General features: G+C 43.9%; 2 protein-coding genes across 6 annotated transcripts in view; one reads left to right on the plus strand and one right to left on the minus strand.

Annotated features, from left to right (window-relative positions):
* The first annotated feature begins 5,066 nt into the window (after positions 1 to 5,066).
* On the plus strand, positions 5,067 to 12,532 carry ZC2HC1C (zinc finger C2HC-type containing 1C). Of its 2 annotated transcripts, none has more exons than XM_036313363.1 (3): positions 5,067 to 5,246; positions 6,116 to 7,454; positions 11,975 to 12,532. In XM_036313363.1, exons 2-3 carry the CDS (start codon positions 6,135 to 6,137, stop codon positions 12,236 to 12,238), a joined length of 1,584 nt encoding a protein of 527 aa, XP_036169256.1. In that variant the 5' UTR covers positions 5,067 to 5,246; positions 6,116 to 6,134; the 3' UTR covers positions 12,239 to 12,532. The 2 variants fall into 2 exon arrangements, with proteins under 2 accessions (XP_036169256.1, XP_036169266.1); XM_036313373.1 differs by having other exon boundaries at positions 5,078 to 5,196.
* Positions 12,533 to 14,795: 2,263 nt separating this feature from the next.
* The window catches only part of NEK9 (NIMA related kinase 9), a 39,977-nt gene continuing 29,225 nt past the window's right edge, over positions 14,796 to 25,547 (minus strand). For 3 of the 4 annotated variants that reach the window (XM_036313337.1, XM_036313320.1, XM_036313347.1), the window contains 4 exons: positions 22,881 to 23,089; positions 21,644 to 21,805; positions 19,647 to 19,859; positions 14,796 to 18,069 (listed from right to left, as the gene is read on the minus strand). In XM_036313337.1, coding sequence (XP_036169230.1) covers positions 17,944 to 18,069; positions 19,647 to 19,859; positions 21,644 to 21,805; positions 22,881 to 23,089 — 710 coding nt within the window. In that variant the 3' untranslated portion in view covers positions 14,796 to 17,943. The remainder of the gene's footprint in view (positions 18,070 to 19,646; positions 19,860 to 21,643; positions 21,806 to 22,880; positions 23,090 to 25,547) is intronic. The other variant, XM_036313328.1, reaches the window with a different exon arrangement.

The raw sequence follows: 25,547 nt of genomic DNA on the forward strand, positions 1-25,547 counted from the left end.
TGACCAATCAGAGGCGGCGCGCTCGGCCTAAGCCCGCCCAGAGGGTGGGGTTTGGGGATCGGTTCTCTGGGACAGCTCGGGAGCCTCGGGCTGGGATGCCTTTTCATGAGTGACAGTTTAATTGAATTATCCCGGCTTTTCAGAAAACGGCAGCTGTCAACACTAGGTATTATAAGTGATGTAAATTATAATGAAGTGCCCAACAGCAACTGTTGTTTCAAAAGGGGATCTGTCCAGGGTGTCAGCTCGGATTCCACAGACCTCACTCTCGCCCTTCCTCTTTTTTAAAACTTCTATTTTTAAAATCTTTATTGTTGAAAGTATTACATATGTCCCCTTTACCCCCCTCCCCCCTCCATTGACTCCTTCTAGCCCGCCCCGCCCCACCCGCCCCAGGCCTCCACCACCCCATTGCCTGCGTTCCTGGGTTGTGCATCTATCCAGCGATTCTCAACCTGTGGGTCGCGACCCCTTTGGCGGTCGAACGACCCTTTCACAGGGGTCGGCTAAGACCATCCTGCATTTCAGATATTTACATTACGATTCATAACAGTAACAACTTTACAGTTATGAAGTAGCAACGAAAATAATTTTATGGTTGGGTCACAACATGAGGAACTGTATTTTTTTAATATACTGTATTTTTATTAATTTCAGAGAGGAAGGAAGAAGGAGAGAGAGAGAAACATCAGTGATGAGAGAGAATCATTGATGGGCTGCCTCCTGCAAGCCCCCCACAGGGGATCGAGCCCACAACCTGGGCATGTGCTCTTGACCGGAATCGAACCTGGGACCTTTCATTTCGCAGGCTGATGCTCTATCCACTGAGCCAAACCGGCCAGGGCAGGAACTGTATTTAAAGGGCCAGAAGGTTGAGAACCACTGAATGCAGACAACTGTGATATCATTGTCCCGTGGGGAGAAAAACGAAGAAACACGAGATAAATTCAACCACTCATTACATATTTGCTGAGAGCCTCTTCGTGTCAGGCACAGTCCTAGGGAGTAGTCGACAAACTCTAGTGAACAAAGGGATTCCTGGGGGAGCTTACACCCTGGAGATGGAGGCGGACGATAGACATTAGACATCATGAACAAACTGAATAGGACGCATGCAACCTTCCTGCCTGACTTGTTCTTGCAGCTCTCAGTGTAAGTCCTGCCTGCTCCGGAAGTGGGAGGAGGGGCAGAACGGTACCAGAGGTCCTGGTGGTGCTGATTCTCCTCCCGTGTGTGCTGCTGGAAGCTGCCACCCAGGCATGCCTGCAGGTTGTTTGTATACATCACATCTCTTCATGGCAAGAGACTCCACATGTGAGTGTGCGGTGTTGGCAGACTTGGCAAGAAGAGAGATTTGCATTGGAAGTCCTGGGTATTAATCACTTCATTAGTTCCCCACTCAAAGTGAGGCTCTGGATCCTGGAGAGTCATAGAACCTTAGTGCCAGCATTGGGGTGGGGTGGGGTGGGGAACTGAATTGAATGTGATGCTTGGCAATATTTGAAAATAATGCTAAAGCATAAAGGGCTGGTGTTGTTTCTTTCTCTAAAACTCATTTAAAAAGCTAGTATCTCTAAAGAATTAAAAACCAATTGAGTGTCTACTACATATAGGACATTGTAGAATATATCAAGATAAATGATATATAACCTTTGTCCTCAAGGAGTTTTTTAATTCAGTGTAAGGAACAATTATGCATGCAAATAATAAGGACAATACAACACACACCACGCTAATTCAGTTCCATGGACATCCATTGAGAGCTCATCATGAGCCAGCCCTGTGCTAGAACAGGAACAGAAAATATCACGAGAGCACAAAGGAGCAAACAGATTCATTCTGACAAAGAAGATTGGGAAAACATTCTTGGAGGAAACAGCACATAATCCAACCACAACCAGTAAGTGATGGAGCTGGGCTTTGCTTCCGAGCAGTCTAAGTGCACGCCCATAAACGCTATGCTCTACCACCTCTCAGGATGTGCAGGTGGAGGTCAGGAAGCACCACGGAGGTAAGATAGTGCAAGCAGTCAGGTGTACTACCAGGGTTTCTCAATCCTAGCTGCACATTGAGACTTCAGGAGGAGGCTCAGCTGGTTGGAGTGTTGTCCCATACACCAAAATGATTGCGGTTCAATTCCTGGTCAGGGCAAATAACTAGGTTGTGGGTTCCACCCCATATGGGAGGCAACCTATCAATGTTTCTCTCACATCAATGTTTCCCTCTCTCTAAAAACCAATGAACATATCCTCAAGTGAGGATTTAAAAAAAAATACTTTAGGGAGAGCTTTTTAAAATGCCAATACCCAGGTCTCATCCCCAGAAATTGCTTCCCAGGTAGTACTAAAGCACAGCCAGGGTGGAAATCCACCGGATTAGACTCTCAGGGGGCAGGGCTTGAAAGGCAGGCTGGAGGTTGAAGTCCCAGGTTAAAATTACGCAACCCGACTTTATTCCAAGGGCAAAGCAGAAGCCTCTGGGTAGGAGAGTGACAGGATCAGGTGTATTTAGGATAATTATTCTGAGAGCAGCATGAAGGATGGGCTTGAAGGTAAGCATTGCAGTTAGGACAGCGATGCTTGCTGTCCCAAAGAGAAGTGAGGAAGAACTGGTTAAGGGCAGTAGACATGTACAGGAAGAGTCATATATGAGACATTGCAGAGTAAATTCAACAGAGCCTCCTGACCAGTTAGAGGGAAGGGATGACCAAGAGGGAAGAGTAGAAGGTGACTGGTGCTTTCAGTATGAGAGGGAACACTGGAGAAAAAGTAGATTGAGGGAATGAGGAGATGACCATGGGTTTGTTTCCTGTCATATTCAGTTCGAGATTCCTGAGGAACTAAATGGGAAGTTGGAAATCTGAGTCTGTAACTAAGGAGAGAGAGCTAAGCTGGAGATCATTGAAACATAGGTGATACCTGAAATGTCAGCATTTGGTTGAAACCACTAAGGAAGAGAATGTGTGGACCTGCATTTATGTCTGAGAAATAAGAAGGCTTTGGAGAACACCTAAACTTGGGGGGCAGGTGAGGAAAAGACAAATGCCAGAAGAAGACAAATGAAGAAGCCAGGGCAAGCACATGAAAGAAGAAAATAAGAAGGCACAGGAGCAAGTGAGAAGAGAGTTCCAAGGGAGTGAAAAATCAATATAAAATAAGTAGCTGAAGAAGTAGCAGCTTTTGTCTTTGGTCCTTGGATGGCAGTTAATAAAGTGGAAAGAGTGGAAGCCACACCACAACAGATTGGACAATGAGGGGGAGATGAGAGAGCAAATGTAAAGTTTTCTACCAAGAAGTTGTGGAGAAGAGGAGAAATGAATGGAGCCGTAAATAAACGGCAGCAGGTCAAGGGAAATAAGGTTTGTTTTGCATACAGGGGTGGGCAAAAGTAGGCTTACAGTTGTAATACAAATAAATAATACAATCTATACTAATAAAAGGGTAATATGCTAATTAGACCAGGAGACCTTCTGGGAGACCTTCTGGGAGACCTTCCAGATATCCTTCCAGATAAAGCCATCGTGGTGGGGCTGAGGCAGAGACGGTTAGGGGTGATCAGGCCAGGAGGGGAGGGCAGTTGGGGGTGATCAGTCTGGCGGGGGGGCAGTTGGGGGTGAGCAGGCTAGCAGTGGGGGCAGTTGAGGGTGAGCAGGGGGGCAGTTGGGGGCGATCAGGCTGGTGAGGGGCAGTTGGGGCGAACAGGCTGGTGGGGGGACAGTTGGGGATGAGCAGGCCAGCAGGCAGAGTGGTTAGGGGTGATCAGGCAGGCAGGCAGGTGAGCGGTTAGGAGCCAGTGGTCCCAGATTGCAAGAGGATTGCCGGCAGTCGGACATCCCCCGAGGGGTCCCAGATTGGAGAGAGTGCAGGCCCAGCTGAGGGATAACCCTTCCCCCCACAGCACGAATTTTGTGCACCGGGCCACTAGTACTTAATAATACAAGAACAAACTGTTTCATGTACTCACCACTGTAAACCTACTTTCGCTCACCCCTGTACGTGGATAGATACAACTTGAAGTTAACAAGATGGACTCCATTCCTGAAAGGGACTAATTCAAGAAAACTTATGGCAAGAGAAAGGTTCTTCATCCCCAGAAACAAGAAAGAAGCCAAGTTGGAGAGAGGCACCCTAGGAAATTCTGCCAGACTGGAAGGGAGCTACTTGAGTTGATGACAGGCAGGCCTGTTTGCTCAGATAATTGGAACCTTAAGAAGAGTGGGAAATGCCTGGGACTGCATATAGAGATCAACTAGGGAAGAAAACCAAGAAATTAAAAAAAAATGCCCTGGAGGACCCACCAAGGAATTTCCTTGTAATATGTAAAAGCTGCCGTATGACATGTTGAAGTGATAACACCGCCTGCCGCTGTCTGTACTGTGTTCCCTGTGCGTGAATCTTTTAAGTAGTTACAGGAAAAAAGCTGCCTGTTCCAAGCAGCTTACACCAATGACCTGAAGCACAAGGCAAACTCTTCTGATGTTAACGAGCCATGGAATACCATTTAGTGTTGAAACCAGGTTATGCCGATCCTTTTTGATCTGGCAGTTAACTTTATTACCTTTACGTGTGGTGGAGTCATTCTTGGGCCCTGAGCAGAGACTGCCAGAGGTACCACGTGAGAGTAAAACACTCTATCAAAATCATGAGGTTGGCGAGAAAACTACCCCAGAAAGATACAGCCTAGCGAAGCCACACTGCTAAAATGTGGCCGCAAAGTCTGAACGATTGCGGAGAAAAGCACCGAGAGATACCGCATAGCCGCACCTGGGCCCGCACCCAGCAGCCCGCGCCCTCTAAGGGCGGACCTCGGAACCTGCGGCGCCAGGACTGGGGGGCAGAGCGAGGGGCTCCGGCTCCGGCCACGGACGGGCACGCCCCGGGGTCTGGGGTCACTGCTCTCAGACAAATACAAGTTTTCTCACGAAGCCCCAGAAAGCCTCTCCCATCCCCTCCCCTGTTCCCCAAGGGCACGGAGCGGCAGAGTTGGCGGGACAGGGGGTCAAGGGACAGTCAGACCAACCGCAGCTGCCCCGGGCCGCTCCCCTTCGTGTTCTGACTGCGCCTGCGCGTGATCCCCTCCCCCAAGCCCCCCACCCCGCGGCGTTCGCGGCGGGAGGCGGGGCTGCGCGCGCACGCGCTCGCGTCTCCAGGCAACGGGCATAACAGGGGCCAGCTGCGGGCGCCTGCGCGGCCGGAGGTGAGTGGCGGGGTTTGGTGCCCTGAGCTGGAGTTGTCTCTGACAGCCAGGTACGCGGAAGGGCGGGGAGACATGGGGTCAGCCCCTCGCCCTCCCAAGGGCCCGATGGACAACATGAAGGCTTGTCTCCAAAGCGGAGCCCCCAGTGGGGACGCCCCGGCTGACCCTCCAGGACACAGTGTGACTTCCGTGTTCCGGACCTAAAACCCGCGGCGGTCGGGTCAGGTGCCCCCCTCCTACCCCATTTTTCAGGTTACGAACCTCCCGCCGCTGGGACTCCTTGGGTGAGGGTTTGACGGCCAGGCACCTGCTGCAGGCCCCGTGCGGTTGCTCTGCTCCTTGGAGTCGAGCGCGGACCCAGCGGGAGGGAAGCCCTGAGAGCTCTGTGGGCCGGTCACTACCTCCGGCCGCAATTTTCTCACCTGTAGAATGATGGGGCTGGACTTGGAGTCTTAAGGTCCCGAAATTACAGCCATGTAACTGAGCCAACTCCTCCGTTTATGGTGGAAAAATTGGAGCCAGCAAGGGGAGGTGGCTTGTCCTGTGTTGCAGAACGAAAACCTGACTTCCAAACCAACAGCTCTTCCCAGAGCGCTTTGCACCCATAGGGAGTATATACTGTGTGTGCCAGGAGCACCCCTCTGTACAGCGGAGGCTGGTACCGGGATCGGGGAAAGGTAGGTGGCAGGAACACCTGTAGCACATTCGTTTTTCTATCTTCAGGACCTGATAAGCATTCACAGGACTAAATAAGCTCTCACCTAACGCTTACGGAAGGAGAGCTCTAGCAGACTCAGCACCACTGTCCCTAAAAGGCTGAAAGGAAAACGTGGGTAGGACACATGTAGACAGTTGCTTTAATGACCAAGGTGAACTCAGAAAAAACTTCTCACCTGTATCTGGTTTAAACCTCTTCTAGGCTTCAGTCCAGACCCTGAATGGCTGATCTCCACTTGGCACCACCTCTGCCTGTGGGTGTGATGCTCCCGCATAATAAAACAAAAGCTCCCGGGCTCCACGCAAGTAAGCAAGAGCCCTATGAAAAAGGTGACTCTCCCCAGCTGTCCTCAATGGGGCACCTGAGGCATCATTCCCAGGAGAAGCTTTTGAGCAACAAAGAGCTGATGCTGAATCATCCCTACCCTCACTCCAAACGGAACACCTGTGAGAGAGCTGGGAGCTGCTTCTGTCCCCACCGTGCTGGACTCAGCCAGCAAGAGCCAAAAAGCCACCTCCAGAGCCAAGCCAAGGATTTGTTTTACTCATCAGGCCCTCAGTCCCAGTACCCCAAAGCAAATAACCATGAATTCATCCCCTTTACAAAGAAGCGAGTTGGAGTGGACCGGGCATACCCACTGAAACCTGTGTTCCACAGGAAGTCTCATAGTACAGGTGAGACTGGCATGGATGGGGACCAAGACGTCTCTCCAAGACCCCCTGAGCCAAGGGAGTTGTCATACAGCAGCTTTGGTTTGAGGAACTGGGCCGGCTCATCTGTGGTTGGTACTGCTGCTGCCAGGCAGGGGGAGAGGACCCTGGCAAACCCCACCCGGATCGAGTGGCTGCAGATCCAAAGACTAGAAGCTGCAGGGGAGAATTTAGAGGAGGAAATTCGAAGAAAAGAGACCCTCCTACGGGAAAAGCTGAAGAAGACAGAAGAAGAACTCAGAAGGATCCAGAAGGAAAAAGAACAGGCTGAGGAAAATGAAAAAAGAGAGTTACAGAGACTGACACTCCCCAGCAGGAGACTTACAGGTAATAGCAACTCCACTTACAGACCCGTCTTCTCCCCAGACTCTGGCTCTAAGGAGGTCTTCAGTGGAGAGGAGGAAACTGGGGGAGGGTCTCAAGAAAATTGTAGCCCATTCCAGTTCTCTGGTTATGGGATGCAGAAGCTCAAAAGGGAAAGACTAGTGGCAAACAACAACAAAATCCGAGACCATGCCTCGGGGCAGGTGAAGGAGAAGTGTCCTCAGCCCACAGAAGGGCCAGGCAGCACTTGGCCAAGGTCCACCAGCAATTCTAACTGGCCTAGGGCACCACATTCCTCAGGTTCCAGCTGTTCCACCGAAGAGCCAGAACTGGGCAAATGCAGCCACTGTGGACGCAACTTTCTCTTGCTCAGGCTGGAGAGACACTCCACCGTCTGCAGCAGGACGCAGGGCTCCAAGAGGAAAGTGTTTGACTCCTCCCGGGCCCGGGCCAAGGGCACAGAACTAGAGCAGTACTTGAACTGGAAGGGACCAGCCTCAGTCAAGGTAACAAGGACCTTACGGATTTGACCTTGAGTGGGGATCATTGTAAAGGCCTGTTATAGCCTCATTTGGTGTTTGTTTTTTTAAGAAAAAATGTAATTGTTATAAATTAACAATTATTGGTTATTAATGAACATTTATTGGTTATTACTGTGAGCAGGAGTTTCATACGACCCTCACCACAAACGTGAGGATTTCATGATCTCTTATCAATTCAAAAATCAAGTCTCAGGTCAACCTGAATGAGATCACAAACAGCTTTAAGTGGCAGAGTCAGAATATAAAACTGGGTTGGAATGACTCCAAAATCTAGTCATTTGTTGTTTGTTGTTAGTCCTCACCCCAGGGTATCTAGAGGAAATTTATCACTTTCATGTATTTTATCATGTAATTTGTCACTCTTTTATTATAAAAGTGATAAACATTTACTTTGAGAAAATTTAAAAGAAAAGAACTATTCTGCATTTTACTACCTTGAGAGGATTCCTTTCACTTTGCAATATACTTTGCCACCTTCCGAGATTAGAATCTGTTACTACTCCTGTGACCACATCTACTTTTTCAAGATTAGCTCAGTTTTTATATACCTTCTAAGTAAAATACATGAAACACAATTAAGTTTGGAATTCTTCTCTCCGTTTAGAGTGTAAACACCTTAAAGGTGAATGACTTTATTTTTGGTTAACATTTCCAGCTGCAGAAAACCTAAGCCGTAAAAAGTAAGGACATTTGGACCATTAGATCTGGAGGGGATTGTCCCGTGAATAACTACCACCCTGTCAACGTTATGCCACTTGTTTTGTTTTGTAAATGAGTGTTTCTCAAAGTGTGGCATGCTGTCAGACATTTTTTTATTTTAGTAGTTTTAGTGTTTGTTAAAAAATACAACATATTATGCCCTTGATTTCTAAGAATCATGAATTTAAAGAAAATATTAATGGGGGATAAAGTGAATGTGGTATGCAAATGGTCAACATTTGTGAAAATCTAGACCACATGATCTCAGAGCCCCATCCAGCTCTACTATTCTAGCAACATGTGAGAGTCATTCTGTTTTCATTTCTTTTTTTTAATTAATTTTTTTAAAAAAGAGGAAGGGATGAAGGGAGGAAGAGAGAGAAGGAGGGAGGGAGGGAGAGAAACATTGATTTGTTGTTCCACTTATTTATGCATTCATTGGTTGATTCTTGTATGTGTCCTGACCCGAATCTGGTGTATAGAGACAATGCTCTAACCAACTGAGCTATCTGCCAGGGCACTACTCTAGTGGTTTATTTCTGGCCAGAATGTAAAAAAATCGTGTGTTTCTTTAATTCCTACAGTAGCAGTGAAGCAAAAGATTTGGGTGTCTGGGGTCAGATACCCTTGCTTTGTGGAAACTAGTTTGGGGGAATATGTTGCATCGAGGACACCAAGGCAGAAAGGATCTGCATTGAGATGCACTCCCCTCCTTGGAATGTCCTGTCTTATTCCCAAAGTTTGTGCCCTTAGAAACTGAGTAGTTTGTGTCTCCTTCTCATTCTTCTAGTGCCGTGGCCGGCAAACTGCGGCTCTTTGGCCCCTTGAGTGTGGCTCTTCCTAAGCCTTAGGAGCACCCTAATTAAGTTAATAACAATGTACCCACCTATATAGTTTAAGTTTAAAAAATTTGGCTCTCAAAAGAAATTTCAATAGTTGTACTGTTGATATTTGGCTCTGTTGACTAATGAGTTTGCCAACCACTGTTCCAGTGTATTCAGAAGGAACAGGTGATTTTTCTGATATCGTTTAATATTCATGTAACTTTCAGTATACTCATACCTCTTGTCTCTCTACTGGACCATAAGCATTTGAGCATAGAGGCCACATTTTGATACTTTGTGATTGTGCTAACTGAATGTCAAAACAAACAAAGAATATAAGTATCATATAGTTGGCAAACTTTTCTCTAATTCAGTTCCTGGACACCACCTCCAACACGGATTCTCTTGCCTTCTTGTCTATTTCAATAAGACTCTCCTGATGGATCCTTCCTTTTCCTTCAATAACACCTCTTCCTAGTATTCATCATTAATGATGTGGCATCACTTGCCTTCTTTTTAAGATTAATTTTTATTATAGTCTAAATATTTGAATACATTTTTATAAACATGTGTACTGCCATTGTAGTGGAATTACAATTTTGTGTTAAACCAGTGGTCAGCTTTTACATTATAATAACCACATATGCTAAGTGAAATAAGCCAGTCAATGAAGGAAAAATACCACATGATCTCACTCATTCCTGGATAATAAAGACCATTATAAACTTTTGAACAATAATAGATACAGAGGCAGAGCTGCCTCAAACTGATTGTCAAACTGCAGCAGGAAGGCCAGAGAGGGTTGGGGGGCAGGAGGGAGGGGGGTAAGAGATCAACCGAAGGACTTGTATGCATGCATATAAGCATAACCAATGGACATAAGACACTGGGGGGTAGGGGAGGCCAGGGGATTGTCAAGGGCAGGGGAAAAAAAGGACACATATGTAATACCCTTTGTAATACTTTAAGCAATAAAACAATAAAAAGAAAATAATAATAACCACATATATTTTGTTCACTGATGAGTGAACAAATTCTGTCCTGCGCACATGCACCTGGAGTTAATAATTGACTTATTTTCAAATGTACCTTATCTCTATAAATTTTTTTTTAATGATTCACCCGATGTCAGACACCTGCTGATGTTTTTGTAATTGTTCAAACGCCTCAGACAGTCTATCAGTTTGATTTTTTAAATTCTGGAAACCTCCCTCTGACCACTCTTTTCCCTCCTGCTCTAGTCTGCACTGGTTATTTCCACACCTGGTGCAGCCCTGTTGTCTTGGGACTACTCTCTGCTTCTCCACTGTGTTGGGTCCCGTTTCCAGCATCCGAGTCTTCCTTGTTCTTGCTATACTTCTTTCCTTGTGGGAGTTTACTAAGAAAGATGCATGGGAGACATATTTTTGTCTTGGAATGAATGAAAATATCTATGTCATAGCCTTATAATTTGGTTGATGCTTGGCCAGGTAGAGATTTCTTGATGGAAAGTGAGTTTCTGTTCAGATTTTTGAAGGCATTTTCCCACTAGTATTTAGCATCCAATGTTACTGTTGAGAAATCTGATGCCATTTTGATTTTTGCTCCATTATAGGAAATCATCCTTTTTTTATTTTTCTAAAATCTAACAGGATTTTAAATTCTGAAATTCTGGTTTTATAATGATTATGTTGGATACTTGATAAGCTATTTCAATCTTAAGAGTAGTGACATTTAACTCTAGGAATGTTTATAGTATTCTTTCTTTAATAATTTCCTCCTCTTGCCTTCTTTGTGTTTTTTGTTTGTTTGTTCTTGGAATGCGTATTGGCCAGATGTTGGACTTCCTGGATTGAGTTTATAATTTTTTAATATTATATTTTCTACTTTCCATCTTGATATCTTGATCTTTCCCATTCTGCATAATCTTCTTGACATTATTTTGTAACATTTTTATTTCCTGCTATCAGTTTTAATTTGTAAAAGTTCTAAAACATTTATACTGATTTTTATATAGAGTGGAAGGGAGAGGGAGAAACATTGATTGGCTGCTACCTGCATGTCCCCTACTGGGAATTGATCCCTGACCAGGAATCGAACAGGTGACCTCTTGGTACATGGGATGATGCCCAACCAACTGAGCCACACCTGCCAGGCCTTTCTGGTCTTTGTTCCTTTTCCATAGTGTATATATTCTTCTTGTTTTATGGTCACAATTTCTTCTAATAACTTCTTTGTTGGTACTATGGTTTTTCATTTAAAAAATGTTTTTTCCTGGTACCTGCTTTGTTGCTGCTTCCTGAGTGTGTGTGTTTGCTTGTATACTTGTTTTGGTCTCTCTCATGTTTGTCTTACTCAAATACCTGGCAATACTTGGCTGTCCATTCATATTTAAGCTTAAGTGGGCTTGTTGACTAAGGACCTTCATATTAGGGTTATCAAACAGTGAGCCTTTTAATTGCCATCCCCCAGGGCTAGTGTCTGATGGCTTTTCTCTTGCCTGCTTGGCGCATCCAGAGAACCCTTCAGTCTCCTAAGAAGGTGCCCATGTGTTTGGCACCCAGGGAGCCAAGTGAGGGAAGGAGGCTGACAGTTCTGCAGCTCATCATGAACACTTGTACTTGCTCCCTATTTTCAGCCCCAAGATTAACCTTTTCCCCCCTGTGCCTGGATTTCGTGAATTTGACACCTGTCGGGTTCAATTTCTCCAGAGAATAAACTCCTGTTCTCCTGTGAGGGTGTGGATGTGCAGGGTGGGATAGCAGCCCTGGGGTCCTGGCACTTTCTAGCCCGAGGCTCTCCAGGTCTCTGCTGCGGGTCATGGCTTGCTTCTCCGGACTCATCCCCCTTTGCAGGACCTCAGTGTAAGTGCCTCCACGCAGGCAAGTCAGGATTGAACCGTTTCCTTACCGTCATTCTAGTGGAGACTTGGGAGATGAGATAAATGCCACGTTGAATGATTGGTCTGCCTTCTACTTATAGGCTGAAGCTCCACGGAAGAGCAACTGGAGACAGAAGCATGAATCCTTCATCCGTACCCTCCGCCAGGCTCGAGAGGTGCAGCGGGTAATTGCCAAAGGTGGAAACCCCTCAGACTTGCCTCCCATCCCGCCTGCAGAAAATCCAGACTATATTCAGTGTCCTCACTGTAGCCGTCACTTTGCTCCCAAGGTGGCTGATCGGCACATTCCCAAGTGCAAGACCATCAAGAACCGTCCTTTGCCTCCAAGGAAGCATTCCAGTTGAGCAGACAACAGCGGAAATCTCCTCAGTCATTCCAGAAAGCTCGGCTTCTCTTGAGCAGTAGGTAGGAGTAGAATGATTTGATGCAAAGCAGGAAGAACTAGATTTTATACATCTCCCAGATCAGCCTGCAGAGCTGAAATCAGGGAGGAGAAACCCATCGCTAGCAGCAGGAGGCAGAAGGAAGTCTCAGCCTCCCACCTCAGGCTGGTGTGCCTCATGTTACTGCCCTAAGAACTGATGGGTGAAGACAGTTAAGAGTGGCGAGCAGGCTACATTAAAGCTGTCTTCTCACGAGCTGGCTTGTGGTTTGTGCTAGCTAAGTGCCTGCATCTGCTTGGCCTTCTTGCCACTGCCTCTGCATGTTTGTCTGTGGCTCCTGTTAACTCTTCTCATTCTTGCGAGAAGTTGGCTCATTCAGATGAGTTGGTGTCAGAGGACCTAGGTCACCCAGATGATATCTCATAAAAGATAATACGATTTTGTTGTAAGGCAAATGGAAGTCTGTCCGTGACCTCCTTGGTGCATGGTCCTGGCTAAAAACCAATACAAGTATGTAAGGTTAAGGTGCCAATACATCCTAAACCAGGGGTGGGCAAACTTTTTGACTTGAGGGCCACAATGGGTTCCTAAACTGGACCGGGGGGCCGGAACAAAAGCGTGGATGGAGTGTTTGTGTGAACTAATATAAATTCAAAGTAAACATCATTACATAAAAGGGTACGGTCTTTTTTTTTTTTTTTTTTTAGTTTTATTCATTTCAAACGGGCCGAATCCGGCCTGCGGGCCGTAGTTTGCCCACGGCTGGCCTAAACCCTCCCTATGGTGTACTGTGTCGTAAAGGGAACCTCATCTTCTTCTACGTCACAGGTAGGGATGGGGGAAAACACACTGTATGTCTCTGTAGTTGTTCTTTTCCGATGTCAAAGGGGAGGAAACTTCAGCGTCAGCTATTGCTAGCACTCTGCTTTCAAATGAGGTTGGTAAGTTGGATGGATGGCATTTCAAATGAAGCAGCAAAATGTACCATCAAAGCAAGCTGTACATTGCTATGTACTTGTCCCCGCTGACTATACTACCCACAGGCAACTTCTTTTTTAGAAAGCAAACTTTGAAGGCAAAGGTACCAGGTGTTTTTCATTTTCTCTGTGCAGAATCATGCCTAGTGCAAGGAACCTTTATAATTAGACCCTCAATAAATGGGCTTGTGGGATTTAAAATTAAACAAATGAGCCCTCAACTTGCCAAGTGGGAGCAGTGATGAGGTGTATCTGACAGAGTAGTATCAGCTCTGATAGGATGAAGTTAGTATAACAGACCTGAAATACCAGTAGGGTTATTGTCCTGAGAGCATTCACTCCAATTACTAGTTTAAAATACTGTAAAAAAGTCACCCGACCTGACCCGGGCAGAGAGGACTAGGCACACAACAAAACCGTATTTTACTGAACAACAGATGGCCACTCACTCCTGTTCCATTTCCACTGCAGCTGCTTCTGCGTGGCGGGGCTAACGGATCAAACCCCTTTGAAATATGAGTTTAAGACTCTGGCTGTGAAGCTACAGGACATTAGGCTGGAAAAAAAATTACATATTTTAAAAACAGCATCTATTGACTTGTTTTATGCTTTTAACTGTTGCAAAGAAAAAAGTATCACATAACAGGGCTTTCAGTTGGCCACTTAAAGAAGCCTCACACACACAGTGGATATTTAATCCAACTATGACATTCCCCAGGCAAGTTTAACAAGGTCCACTCTGTTTCATACTTGATGGTAAAAACAATAGATGGCAAAAATGGGCCGTGGCCAACGTTACTAAGTGGTGGCCTGTGGACTGCTTGCCCCACAGTTTATTTGCTGGCACAGCACTAACGATATAACCTGGCATTTACAAACTGGGATATGGAGCATCTCTTACATAACTAGAAGTTCTGGAAAGACCAGGCCAGCCACCCTGCATGGCACTAATTGAATGAGGCTCAGAACCAATTGCTCCTTGACAGGGGAGAGCATTCAGATCACCACAGGCCCGCTTATGTGCCTTATCTGCCTGGCCCCACAGGCACTGGGCTGGGGATCCCTGCACGATTATTAAGGTCACAGATCAGGGCCCTCCGGGGAGAATAAAGTGTGTGTGTGTGTAGGGGGCAGGGTGCTTTCTGGAGACACAGGAAGCAGTTATTCACTATGTTGCTAGAGAAATAAAACAATAGTCAATGTCTTAATGTTCCCTTCAATCGCAACAGGCTTAGGCCTTGATTTTGTCAGTCTTTTAAATTTAGCTTGAACTGATCTTTGGGAAGAGGTTGGAAACCTTTTTCTAAGTCTCTTCCTGGGTAGCAGAGAATGATGCGTGGAGAAATCAATGCTGCTTGTTAGTCTATGTATTATACTACTTCATCCAAGAACCTTTAGTGCATGTAAATGTTATAAATTATAAAGTTCAAAGGTTAAGCAGTGGGAAGAATCTCATAGCTAACTCACTGTGTGCAGACATGGTAACACAGTGCTGCTTAACAGTGGTGTATTTAAGGCAGCACAGTACCTTTGAGCCAGCATTTTTTTTTTTTTTTTTGTCATCAATTTACCACTTCACAACTGCACAGGAGGTAGCTGAGATGTGATAGCGTTTTTCTCCCAAATGTTATGATTCTATGAGGTTTAGTGATCAGTATGTTTATTTCCATAGTTAGTTATCGAAGCAATAAATGATTTTTGGCTTTGCAGTAGGGAGGAACATGTTTTGTAGCCCTGGCTACAGCCCACTCTGCCCTGACACTATCATGAATAATACTTTATAGGCCCAGGGATACTTTTTTGAAAGAATTTATTTACATCTTTGCTCCAGAGTTGGTCTATTATGAATGTTTCCAAATACATGGAAAATCAAATGAAATGTGAGTTTAAGGCTGCTTTTGCTTTACACTCTAGTGAAATGCTTAGCCGAGAGAAGTTGTAACATGGCTGTGCTATGCCAGGGAGACCAAAATACAGTTCACCCTCTTTGAGGGAAACCAGTTTTATAAACATAAATGGCATTATCACTTGAAAAAGCCACTGTGATCAGGGAGGCAAGTACAAGAAGTGATTCTTCCTCCTCTAATGGCTTATTTTATTCTCCCTCTGCACTTTAGCACAGTATTTCAGAAGGTTTTTTTGGGGGGGTGGGGGTGGAAGGGGAGCTGTAACAGCAGAAATGATTCTGTTAGCAAGAAATTGGAAGGAGGAAAAGATTATTTCTGTGCAAATGTCCCTTGCATTGTTTGTTACCACTGAATTAAAAGTTTCACAAAGGCCTGGAATCAGAGTGTTTTATCCCCAGTGACAATGTCCATGCACAGACTTACTAAGGCATAGCACTGATTGAGAGTTTAAATGTTTATTTAAAATAGAAATGCCAAACCACTCCACCCTCAACCTTTCAAACATCTGGCCAACAATAAGCTAGTTCTTCAGCAACAATGTCAGAGCAGAGGAATAACTCAGGTTATACTGTAACTCAAAAGCAATACTACGGAAAACTTAAAACACCTAGCACTGTATAGAGAAGTAGAGAATTACAGAAAACCATTCAAAGACATTTCTGCTACCTCACTTTTCACTTTTTATCTAAGCATGGCTGCCACCTTTGAACTGGTTTCTGTTTGCATAGCTGTTTGGTGGAGAAAATACGGCTGTCCCAGGCACAATTTGGGAAAGTGCAAATTGTTTCTAAGGCACAGAATTTAGATTCTCAGCCAGATTCATAGCAAACCTAGGTTTCCCAAGGGAACATGCTAGAGAAAATGACCACAGCATTCCACTGCTAGAGAGTAACTCCGGAACTAGGACAGGGGTCTTATCCTCCCTTCAATGCTCACTTCCATCCCCCAGTCTCAGCAGCATCCCATGTTCCTCAGATCCATAGCAGAAGCAACACTCATGATTAACACCCAAACTGGCCCTGCCTCTCAGGCCTGCTGAGATGGTACGCATGAGGGACACAAGAATGTGAAAGGCCAGTCAGTCCTTTAAAAAAATCAAAGTTGCGTTTACATGGTGAACCAAACCCATTATTAGGGTGTATAGCAAACCCCCAAGTCCCTAGAATTTGTAGCTTAATCCAGGGTTGGCCCCTTCCCTTATTTTAAGAAAAGGCTTCAGTGATTACATTAGTACCATTGTACTAGGCTTCCCAGAATTGAGAAAACAATGGGAACATCAAACCAAAGAAGATCCCATTGGACAGAGTTGCCCATCCCCAGCTATGGGGTTTTCCTGGAACATCAGCCTTTACATCATCAGTTTCAGGGAAATGACAACATTTCCATTGCACAGATCCTTCCAAAATATTAAATAGACATCAAACATTTATGTTTTGGTTTAGGGAAAAGGAAATAAAACAATGTAGCTGTTTCTAGGAAGGTAGGATGTGAAACTCTTCAAGGCGGTCCAAGGCGGCCCGTGAACCTTTCACAAGGCTAGGTGGAGATAGCAAGCTCACACCCTACGTAAAATCATCAAATGCTCTAGGGCACTTTCTTTGGGAAAGCCAGCTTGCTCTGGTCTATAAGGACATGACTACAGGATTAGAAGGGAGCTCAGCCAAATTCCTTTCACTTGGCAGGCTCTACCTGTTCTGTTAGGCTTCAGGGACTACCAGGTTTAGGGGCTGGCTTTGGGCCACTTAAGTATGAAAGGTGATACAGATTCACTGATAACGGCGTCATAAACACCAAAGGGGAGAAAATACTGACTAGACATATAGAAAAGGAGTGGATGGGGCTGCTGATGTCAAGATCAGAACCGTAAGAGCCATGGCAGAGGCATAAGAGGCCGCCTGGACGGAAGACTGTCACTGCCGGCCTCTCAAACATGCAAGCAGAGGCAGCTAGAGGACTTCCTGTCCCTCATGGTTTTCTCTTAAGGCCACTCCTACTGCCCGACTGGCTCAATTCTCTACAAGCCACCTCATCTCTCAGAGGCATCTTCCAAAGCTAGGAAAGCCCACCCTGCACTGGCCACAGCTGGACACTCCAGCTGTGTGATGAGGAGGGACCTGCCCTTCTTTCGCTACTCCTCACCAAAGAAATTCCAATCAACCTCAGAGGAAAAGCAATTGAAGCCCATTTTTCCTCCTAAAGCATTGAGCTGCACGATGTAACTGAACTTTCTGAAAACTGGCCCAAGGGACTGACTCCACCAGTCTTTCCTGGACTCAGGACTCCTGAGAGGGCTCAGAGCACTTCACCTCTCTACAGATGACCCTGGGGGCCCCACCTGGTTCCAGCCCACTCCAGCTTCACACTTTTCCCTCCTCCACCCAGAGGTGCAATGCCTGGTATTGAATTTCCAAGGCAGCTTCCAATTAACGGTGAAAATGATAAATGGGATGTAAGCTGCTACCAGCAAAATTAAGGTGAGCATTGTGTCTCCTCTTCAAAGGTGGGATCACCAGATGAGGTACAGAGCTGCTGTTGCTATGGCAGTCACTGAGGACCAAGCCAGGGCCACGGGGCCCTTCCATTCTCCAAAACAAAACCACTCCTAGATCCTATCTAATAGGCAATGCCACTCTCCAAGTGTATGTGGAAAGTGCTTCAGAGCCTCCGCCTTCGCTCCTTGTCTGCAAGTGAACAAAGCCAGGAAAGCGCGCTCTGCATTCAGTAAGTGTGCTGTGAAGTTCTCTGGATCCCAGTTTCCTGGAGGCTATACAGGCTCAGGAGACTAGAGGCTGGGTGGTCGACAGGAATCTGTTCCCAGGAGGCACCAGGAATCTGAATCTAAGTCAGGCTTTGGATCCATTTCCATCTCTTCCTTTGCCGTCTGAGTTCCTTTGGAATGCATTCCCATCTGTCCAGATAAAACACAGTTCCACATTAACACTACTGCTACCTATCATGGCAGTTCAGGACTAGATTTTCAATGTCAAACTCTAGGGATTTGTGGCCAGAGTATTGTGAGAAGTTCATAATACTCCCTTAGGTAAAGGCTACCCTTTACATTTGCTGCAGGTAGGAGGCAAACTGTCCTGGTTTGTTGCAGACAGCAGGATTTTCTGGGATTCAGAACTCTGAGTTTAAAAACTGAGGCAGCCCTAGGCAAACAACCCTCCAGTCGGCTATAGTTGCCAATTCCCCCATGCTTACCTCTAGTAAGCATTACTTTCCAAAGTATTTTCATAGACATTATTTCATTTAATCCTCAAAACAACCATACAAACTAGGTGGTATTATTTTTTTAGGTGAGAAACTAGGGCTTATTAAAACAAAGTAATTTGTCCAAATACAAAAAGTTGTTAAATAGCAAAGCCATGGACTGAACCATATTTCCCTATCCTAGTTCACGCTGTACTATGGCTCATTAAAAACAATGCATGCAGCATCACCTGTGAGGGATTTTTACAAAAAATGTTTAACTTAAGCTCTGGCTGGTGTGGCTCTCAGTTGGTTGAAGCATCATCCTGCATACCAAAAGGTTGCGGGTTTGGGGAGGCAACCAATCAATGTTCTCTCTCTCTCCTTTCCTTTCTCTCTAAAATCAGTAAGCATATCCTGAGGTGAGGATTAAAAAAAAAAAAGTTTAACTTAAATTTAACTGTGTCTTGCACCTAACTTCCAGTTTACAGAAATGACAGGATGACAAAAGAACAAGTTAAGCAATGCCCCAAGAAAACAAGACAAATCCAGAAATATGGGACATTCTGTTAAACAACTGACCCTGTTTCTTCAAGTCGTCATGGGGGGGGGGGGGGGGAAGTGATGGTGGTGAAGGGAATTCTCTAGATTAAGAGAAACAAGAGACATAACAATGTGATGTGGGGTTTTTGACTGGATTCTGGTCTGATAAAAACAGTTAAGGACACTTCTGTGGGAAAACTGGAAAATTTGAGTATCAATTGGATACTGGATAAGAATTGAGATAATTAGTGTTAATTTTGTTAAGTGTGATAATGGTATTGTGGTTATCCAAGAGAATGAATGTCTTCATTTTTGGATACGTTTAAGAAAGAATTTAGGCTATATCATGACTTTTATAATTTACTTGAAAATGATTTATCAAAATAAAAATAAATACATACACATTCTAAACACACACACACAAAACTAATAAGGCAACATGTTAACTATTGTTGAATCCAGATGGTGAATATATGGGTGTTCACTGAACTGTCATATTTAAAAATTTTCATAATAAGAAGGAAAAGAAAAAACAAAGACTAACAAAAAACACTGGAAGTTAGGTGATAAAAAATCATTCAATCCAGGTGCTTGAACCAGGCTCAGGGCTTCTGGAATTCATTCAAAAAGTTACATCATTAAAAAGTAAGCACTTACAAAAGAGTAAGTATATATTGGCCCTTGGAATTTTGTTTCTGTGATTCTTCAAAAACAGACTCTGAAATTGAATTATTCTTTTAATGCTTTTACCTGTTGCCCTCCTTCCAACTTCTTGTTCAGCTTCTGTAGTTGGGTAAAAATCTGGAGGTTTTCTTGCTGGAGCTTCTGTTGTTCAGCCAGACACTTTAACACCAGACCCTGCAATCTCTCAACCTCTACCTGCAGAGTGCTGCAGGCACAGGGAGGAGGAATCAACGGTGTTCCCTTCCCAGCACATGTTCCTGCAGGGTTCAGCCGAGGTGGCTAAAGAGTGGAGAGAGAGGTCACAGGAGGTTCTGCCTGGAAGCCACAGCTCCCCAATCTAAATTTCCTCTAAGTGCTACCAGATTTTACTTTTAAAATAATAAGATAAGGCCTGGCTGGTGTGGCTCAGTGGTTGAACATCGGCCCATGAACCAGGAGGTCATGGTTCAATTCATGCTGGGGCACATGCCCGGGTTTCGGGCTTGATCACCAGAGGGGGGTGTGAAAGAGGCAGCTGATCAATGATTCTTTCTCATCATTGATGTTTCCATCTCTCTCTCCCTCTCTCTTTCTCTCTCTGAAATCAATAAAAAGTATTTAAAAAATATATAATAAAACATATACACATGAAGTTCATGCAAGATAAACAGAAAACAGCCAGGATTACAAGAGCACCTGGCCCTAACATAGTAGGGCAAGAGAACTCTGCCTCAGTCTCCATTATGCTAAGGTAAAAAAACCAATCATCTATTTTGGAAGACTTTGTGAAAACACTTTAAAGTGTACTGATATCTTCCCATTTAAAATGCTGGAATGGGGCTTGGCCAGTGTGGCTCAGTTGGTTGGAGCGCCGTGCCATACTGAAAAGGGTGCTGTTTTGATTCCCATTCAGGGCACATACCCAGGTTGTGGGTTCGATCTCTAGTCAGGGTGCATACGGGAGGCAACCAATCTATGTTTCTCTTTCACATCGATGTTTCTCTCTTTTTCTAAAATATCCTTGGGTGAGGATTAAAAATAAACAAACAAATAAAATGCTGAGGTGGGGAAGCATAATTTAGTTTGGAACAAGTCTTTCGAATCACAGTGAGGAAACTGTGATCCAAAGGGTCAATATGCATGAAATGTGGCGGATCACACTTTAGAAGAGATGTGAGAGGTGTTCAGTAAACGGGATTCCTAAAACAATTCAAGACTAACTGACAGAGGTTTACCTTAAAGTTTCAAAGGTTGCATTACCTCTTTTGGGGAGCTGTTCAATTTTGCTAGTCTCAACTTTTCTCCCTTCTTCTATTGTACCCTGTTTATAGCATAAGACAGTCCATAGGCCAAATCAGTACTACTGCCTGTTTTTGTAAAGTTTATTGGAATACAAGCATACTCATTATGTATTATCTATGGTTGCTAATGTCAGAGTGGCATAGCTGCTAAAGAGACTACTTATGGTCACAAAGCCTTAAATAATTACAGTGTGGCCCAAAATGTTTGATGACCCCTGGTTTACAGTTTTACTGAGGTATTTACCACAATTTAATTTCTATCAAGGTTAGGTATTCATGACATGTGTTGGACCTAAGCATTATTTCTTATACAGGGTTGGGCAAAAATAGGCTTACAGTTGTTTGTATGGAAAATAATACAATAACTATTAAATATTTCAAGAACATACTCTGTGCTTCACGTACTCACAACTATAAATCTACTTTTGCCCAACCTTGTATTTAAAGCCTCCAACCAACCCTACCAGTATCGTGAAAAATTGGATTTGAATTTTGGAATTTCAATGTTGGTACTTTTGAGGCAGAAAGAAAAGAAAGACAGTTCTCTGCTATAGAAAAGTGTTTGCCTGTCAGCAATGTGAAAGAGTGAACATTTTTTCCAAGACAACTCAGTTTACCCTTCAGTAGAGGCTTTAAACACTATCAAATAGACAGCATCATGAACTGATACAGAGCAGCCGGAGACCAAAGAAACCAGAGGAGGAGACAGTGAGGCCAAGAGAGCTGGGTGGAGCTTGCAGCCACTGTACCTAGTTGAGATTCAAAGGCAAAAAGCTCAGTTACCCAGGCACCTACTGGGGGCTTGTGTTCTGAAGGCGCCTCAGAGGCCACTTTGAGTCCTTGCAGCTCTTCATAGGGCAGGGTATCTTTCTCAGATTCTGGAAAAACTGCACTTAGGGGAGACGGGCTGTCAGGCATGGGGATGAATTCTGCATTTTCCAGCTCCTATGTATATAGAGAGAATCTCATCAGTTCTGTCTGAGCCATTTACTTTATCTCAAACTTCCTTCTTGCTATAAGCTTTCACTCTATTGTGACATCAGCACCCTCTAGTGGGCCAGGACACTTGTGGTTATGACATAGCTCTCCCTACCTGTCCACAACCTGTCGGCCCTTCCTCAGAGGAGTTACAGTGATAGGAATTTAACTTCAAGAACAGAGTCTGGAGTGCCTGACATGCTTCCCCAACACACTTATTCTGTGTAGGCGAGTCAGTGACTTGGGACGCTCTAAGGTGATGGTAGCGAGGCCAATTGCCAGGCTTCTAAAGGCTGAGGCTGATGCTTCAGATAGTACAGTGTACTGCTTCCTCCATTCAGACTCCCTGTACAGCTATCAAGTTATTATAAAGGGAGCTGTAAATATATAGATTTGATCTTTTTGGTAAAATAATTTAAAATTTCACAAACTATAAATGTTCACTGTAGAAAATGAGAAAATACAGATGGGCAAAGAGGGATGATAAAAATCACCAGCAATTCCATCACTCACAGATAACTGCTGTTAAAATAATTAGTATAGTCTTCACAGTAGACATTTTTCTATGCATTACATATTTGCTAAAAGAATGGGATCTTACTGCACAAGTGTTATTTCATCTTTCTATGCACAGCCATATGCTATAACCAACTTTCCATATAAATAAATTTACTCCAACATTTTTACTGTCTGCACTTCAACTTGCATAATCCATTTCTCTATTGTAAGCATTCCAATTGCCCCAAATCACAGTACAAAATCATGAGCTTAATCTTTGCACACATGTATTACAAAAACTGCCTGTATTAATTTACATTCATTTAAGTAATACAGGTATGAGAACATTTTGCATCTGTTCTTGTCAGGAAGAAAAAATGATTCAAGATTTGGTGATTCTGTTCCAGGTAGAAATGAGAAACCCAGGTGCCTGCTACAAAACACTCGAACAGGACATGGGAAACTGAAAGATTCTGACAACTCCTTTCCAGTCCCTGCAAAGGATCTAATATTTTATTTAAGGTACCTCTACCAAAGGAATTACCTTTCGAAGCCAGCCAGGACAGGAGCTGCTGGCCCCACTACTGATCCCCATGGCCTCCGTGGGACTGACTAAACCTTCCATTCCTCGGTCTGCTTCCATTGTTCCTCGGAAGCCTCCACTTGGATCGGGAGTTTCAGATTCCTGCTGACTGTCCTCCTCTTCTCCCCCACCGCCGCCGCCTCCTCCTCCCGGGCTAGAGCTCTGAACCACTGACAGATAGCACAGAAACAGACAACTTGGCTATGCAGCAAGAAAGATTTACCACCTTCGAGCCCCACTGACTTAGGAAGAGGTGACTAGAGTTGCATGAAGTAGAATAGCAACAGTGTAAGTCAAGTATTTGGGACTAAAGTTTTTAGTTTTTACACAAGGTATTGTATATCAGTTTCTTCATAATGATAATTTACTTCTTCCCAAACTTGCTTTTCCCTATGTTCATAGCAAATGATCAGTGTTCTAAACCATAACTGAACAATCACCCCAAGCACAGCTCATCAAATCTAGCATCCACGCTTTAAAAGATACATCCAGACTCCAGCATCTTCCACAAAGGTTCATCTTCTATACAAAGCTCTTTCACATTTGAACCAAAACCCACTTAAAGTTGCCAGATAAACTCACCACCAGCTCCCTTTCTGGGGAAACATCTGAATGGAGAAGTCTTCAACTATTAAAGTCATTGAATTCTTTGATGACTATTTGTAAGAATTTAAAAAATAGGATTGCTGGTTCTTTCTATATCATGAAGCATATTCCAAGTTACCTTAATGAAGACTGGCTGATGTGTGGTCAAGAAATGAAACTGAATTTTACTATGGGCCAAAGAAAAAGATAATTGAAAAAGTAAATTTTGCCAAAGCTAAAAAAAGATAATTTGCATGGTCTATTCTAAAGTTAAATGTAAAGGACTGTTTATGACTACCCACTATACTAACCAGTGCAGTCCTACTAAACTGGTAGAACTATAGATGCCGAAATAATTCTGAAGCTTGCTTTTTGTTTTAAATTGTTTTTAAAAATTATGTTACATCTGAGATATACATAAGACGATTTTTAAATTATGTGTAAGTTTTGGTGCCGAATAAAACACACATGAATCTACCACTTGAAGAATTAGAATTATACTTTACAATATGGTAGCCACATATGGGTATTTAAACAGAATTAAATATTCAGTTCCTCAGTCACAGTCTCCACTTTTCAAGGGCCCAACAGCCACATGTGGCTAGTGGCTGTTCACTGGCCAGCACACATACAGAACACTGTTACTGCTGCAGAAAGGGCGATGGCACAGTGCTCAACTAGAACATTACCTGTATCACTCGGCCTGCTTTGTGAAGTCCTTCTCTCGCCTCCTACCCAGATGTAAGCACTTTTTAATTTTGCATTTATCATTTCTTCTTTGAAAAACAACTTTATCACATACGTATGTATCCTTAAGCAGTATGTTATTTATTTTCCTGGTTTTGGAACTTTATATAAGACATGTAGTCTGCTGTAACTTGCTTTTTACATTTTACATTATGGAAATATTTGTAGATGTTCATTTTCACTCTTATATAACATGCTATTGGATGATCATAACACATTCAACTAACAACTATTTACTGGGCACTTGCCATTTGCCAGGCATTCTTCTAGGCAATGTGGATACAATTAATGAATAAAAATAGACAAAAATGCCCTAGCTGGTTTAGCTCAGGGAATAGAGCGTCAGCCTGGGGAGTGAAGGGTCCCAGGTTTGATTCCGGTCAAGGGCACATGCCCGGATTGCAGCTCGATCCCTAGTAGGGGGCATACAGAAGGCAGCCGATCAATGATTCTCTCTCATCATTGATGTTTCTCTCTCTTCTTCTCTGAAAAAAAAAAAAAGAAAGACAAAAATCCCTGCCATTGTGTAGTTTACATTTTCTAGCCAATGGACATGTGCTTTTAATCTTATGTTTTTCCTTTAAATACCGTTCCAGCAAAACAAAGCTCTAATAGAACAGCTGTGCTTTGCAAAAAGAGATTTTATCATTTGTGACAGGTAGTAATATGCACAAATATATGCTGAGCAATGAATTACTAAATAAGTCTAATAAGAGGTATAATGTACGTGCATGTGTCTGTAAACTAAAGTTCAACAACTCTAGATCAGATTTGCAACTACCTCTTTTTGGAGGATTAATCTGCTTTTATTCTGGGTTTTTATCTGTTTGATTCCACAAAATATCAGAACACAGGTTCTGAGACATCAAAGACTGCAGGTAGTCTAGCAAATGGAAAACCAAAAAGAAACACATATCCAGTTTCCTGGCATGATCCCAAATAACAGAGCACTAAGAACAAAGAAGCCAAAGGAAACGACCAGAGAGCTTTAAGCTAGTTTTCCTAACCACCTGGAAGTCTAGCCAACTTTTAATTTTGAGGGCCTGTTTTGAAGAACTATTTCTATAGAGTAGAATATAGAATACCCCTAGAAATACCATGGAAATACAGGGTAGACAGAATCTGTAGCCCCTAAGCCTCGTCAGGAAAAAGACAACACATAAGTCACATTACAATATTGGGCAAGCCACATAATTACTTCCATATGTGTGGGGGCAAAGATGTACTCTTCCTCTGACCACAATGTAAAAGTCATAACTTACTGTGAAATCCACCCAAATATGATCCTCCCTCTTG

Source organism: Myotis myotis, unplaced genomic scaffold (genome assembly GCF_014108235.1).
Source record: "Myotis myotis isolate mMyoMyo1 unplaced genomic scaffold, mMyoMyo1.p scaffold_m19_p_1, whole genome shotgun sequence".
NCBI classification, from domain to species: domain Eukaryota; kingdom Metazoa; phylum Chordata; class Mammalia; order Chiroptera; family Vespertilionidae; genus Myotis; species Myotis myotis.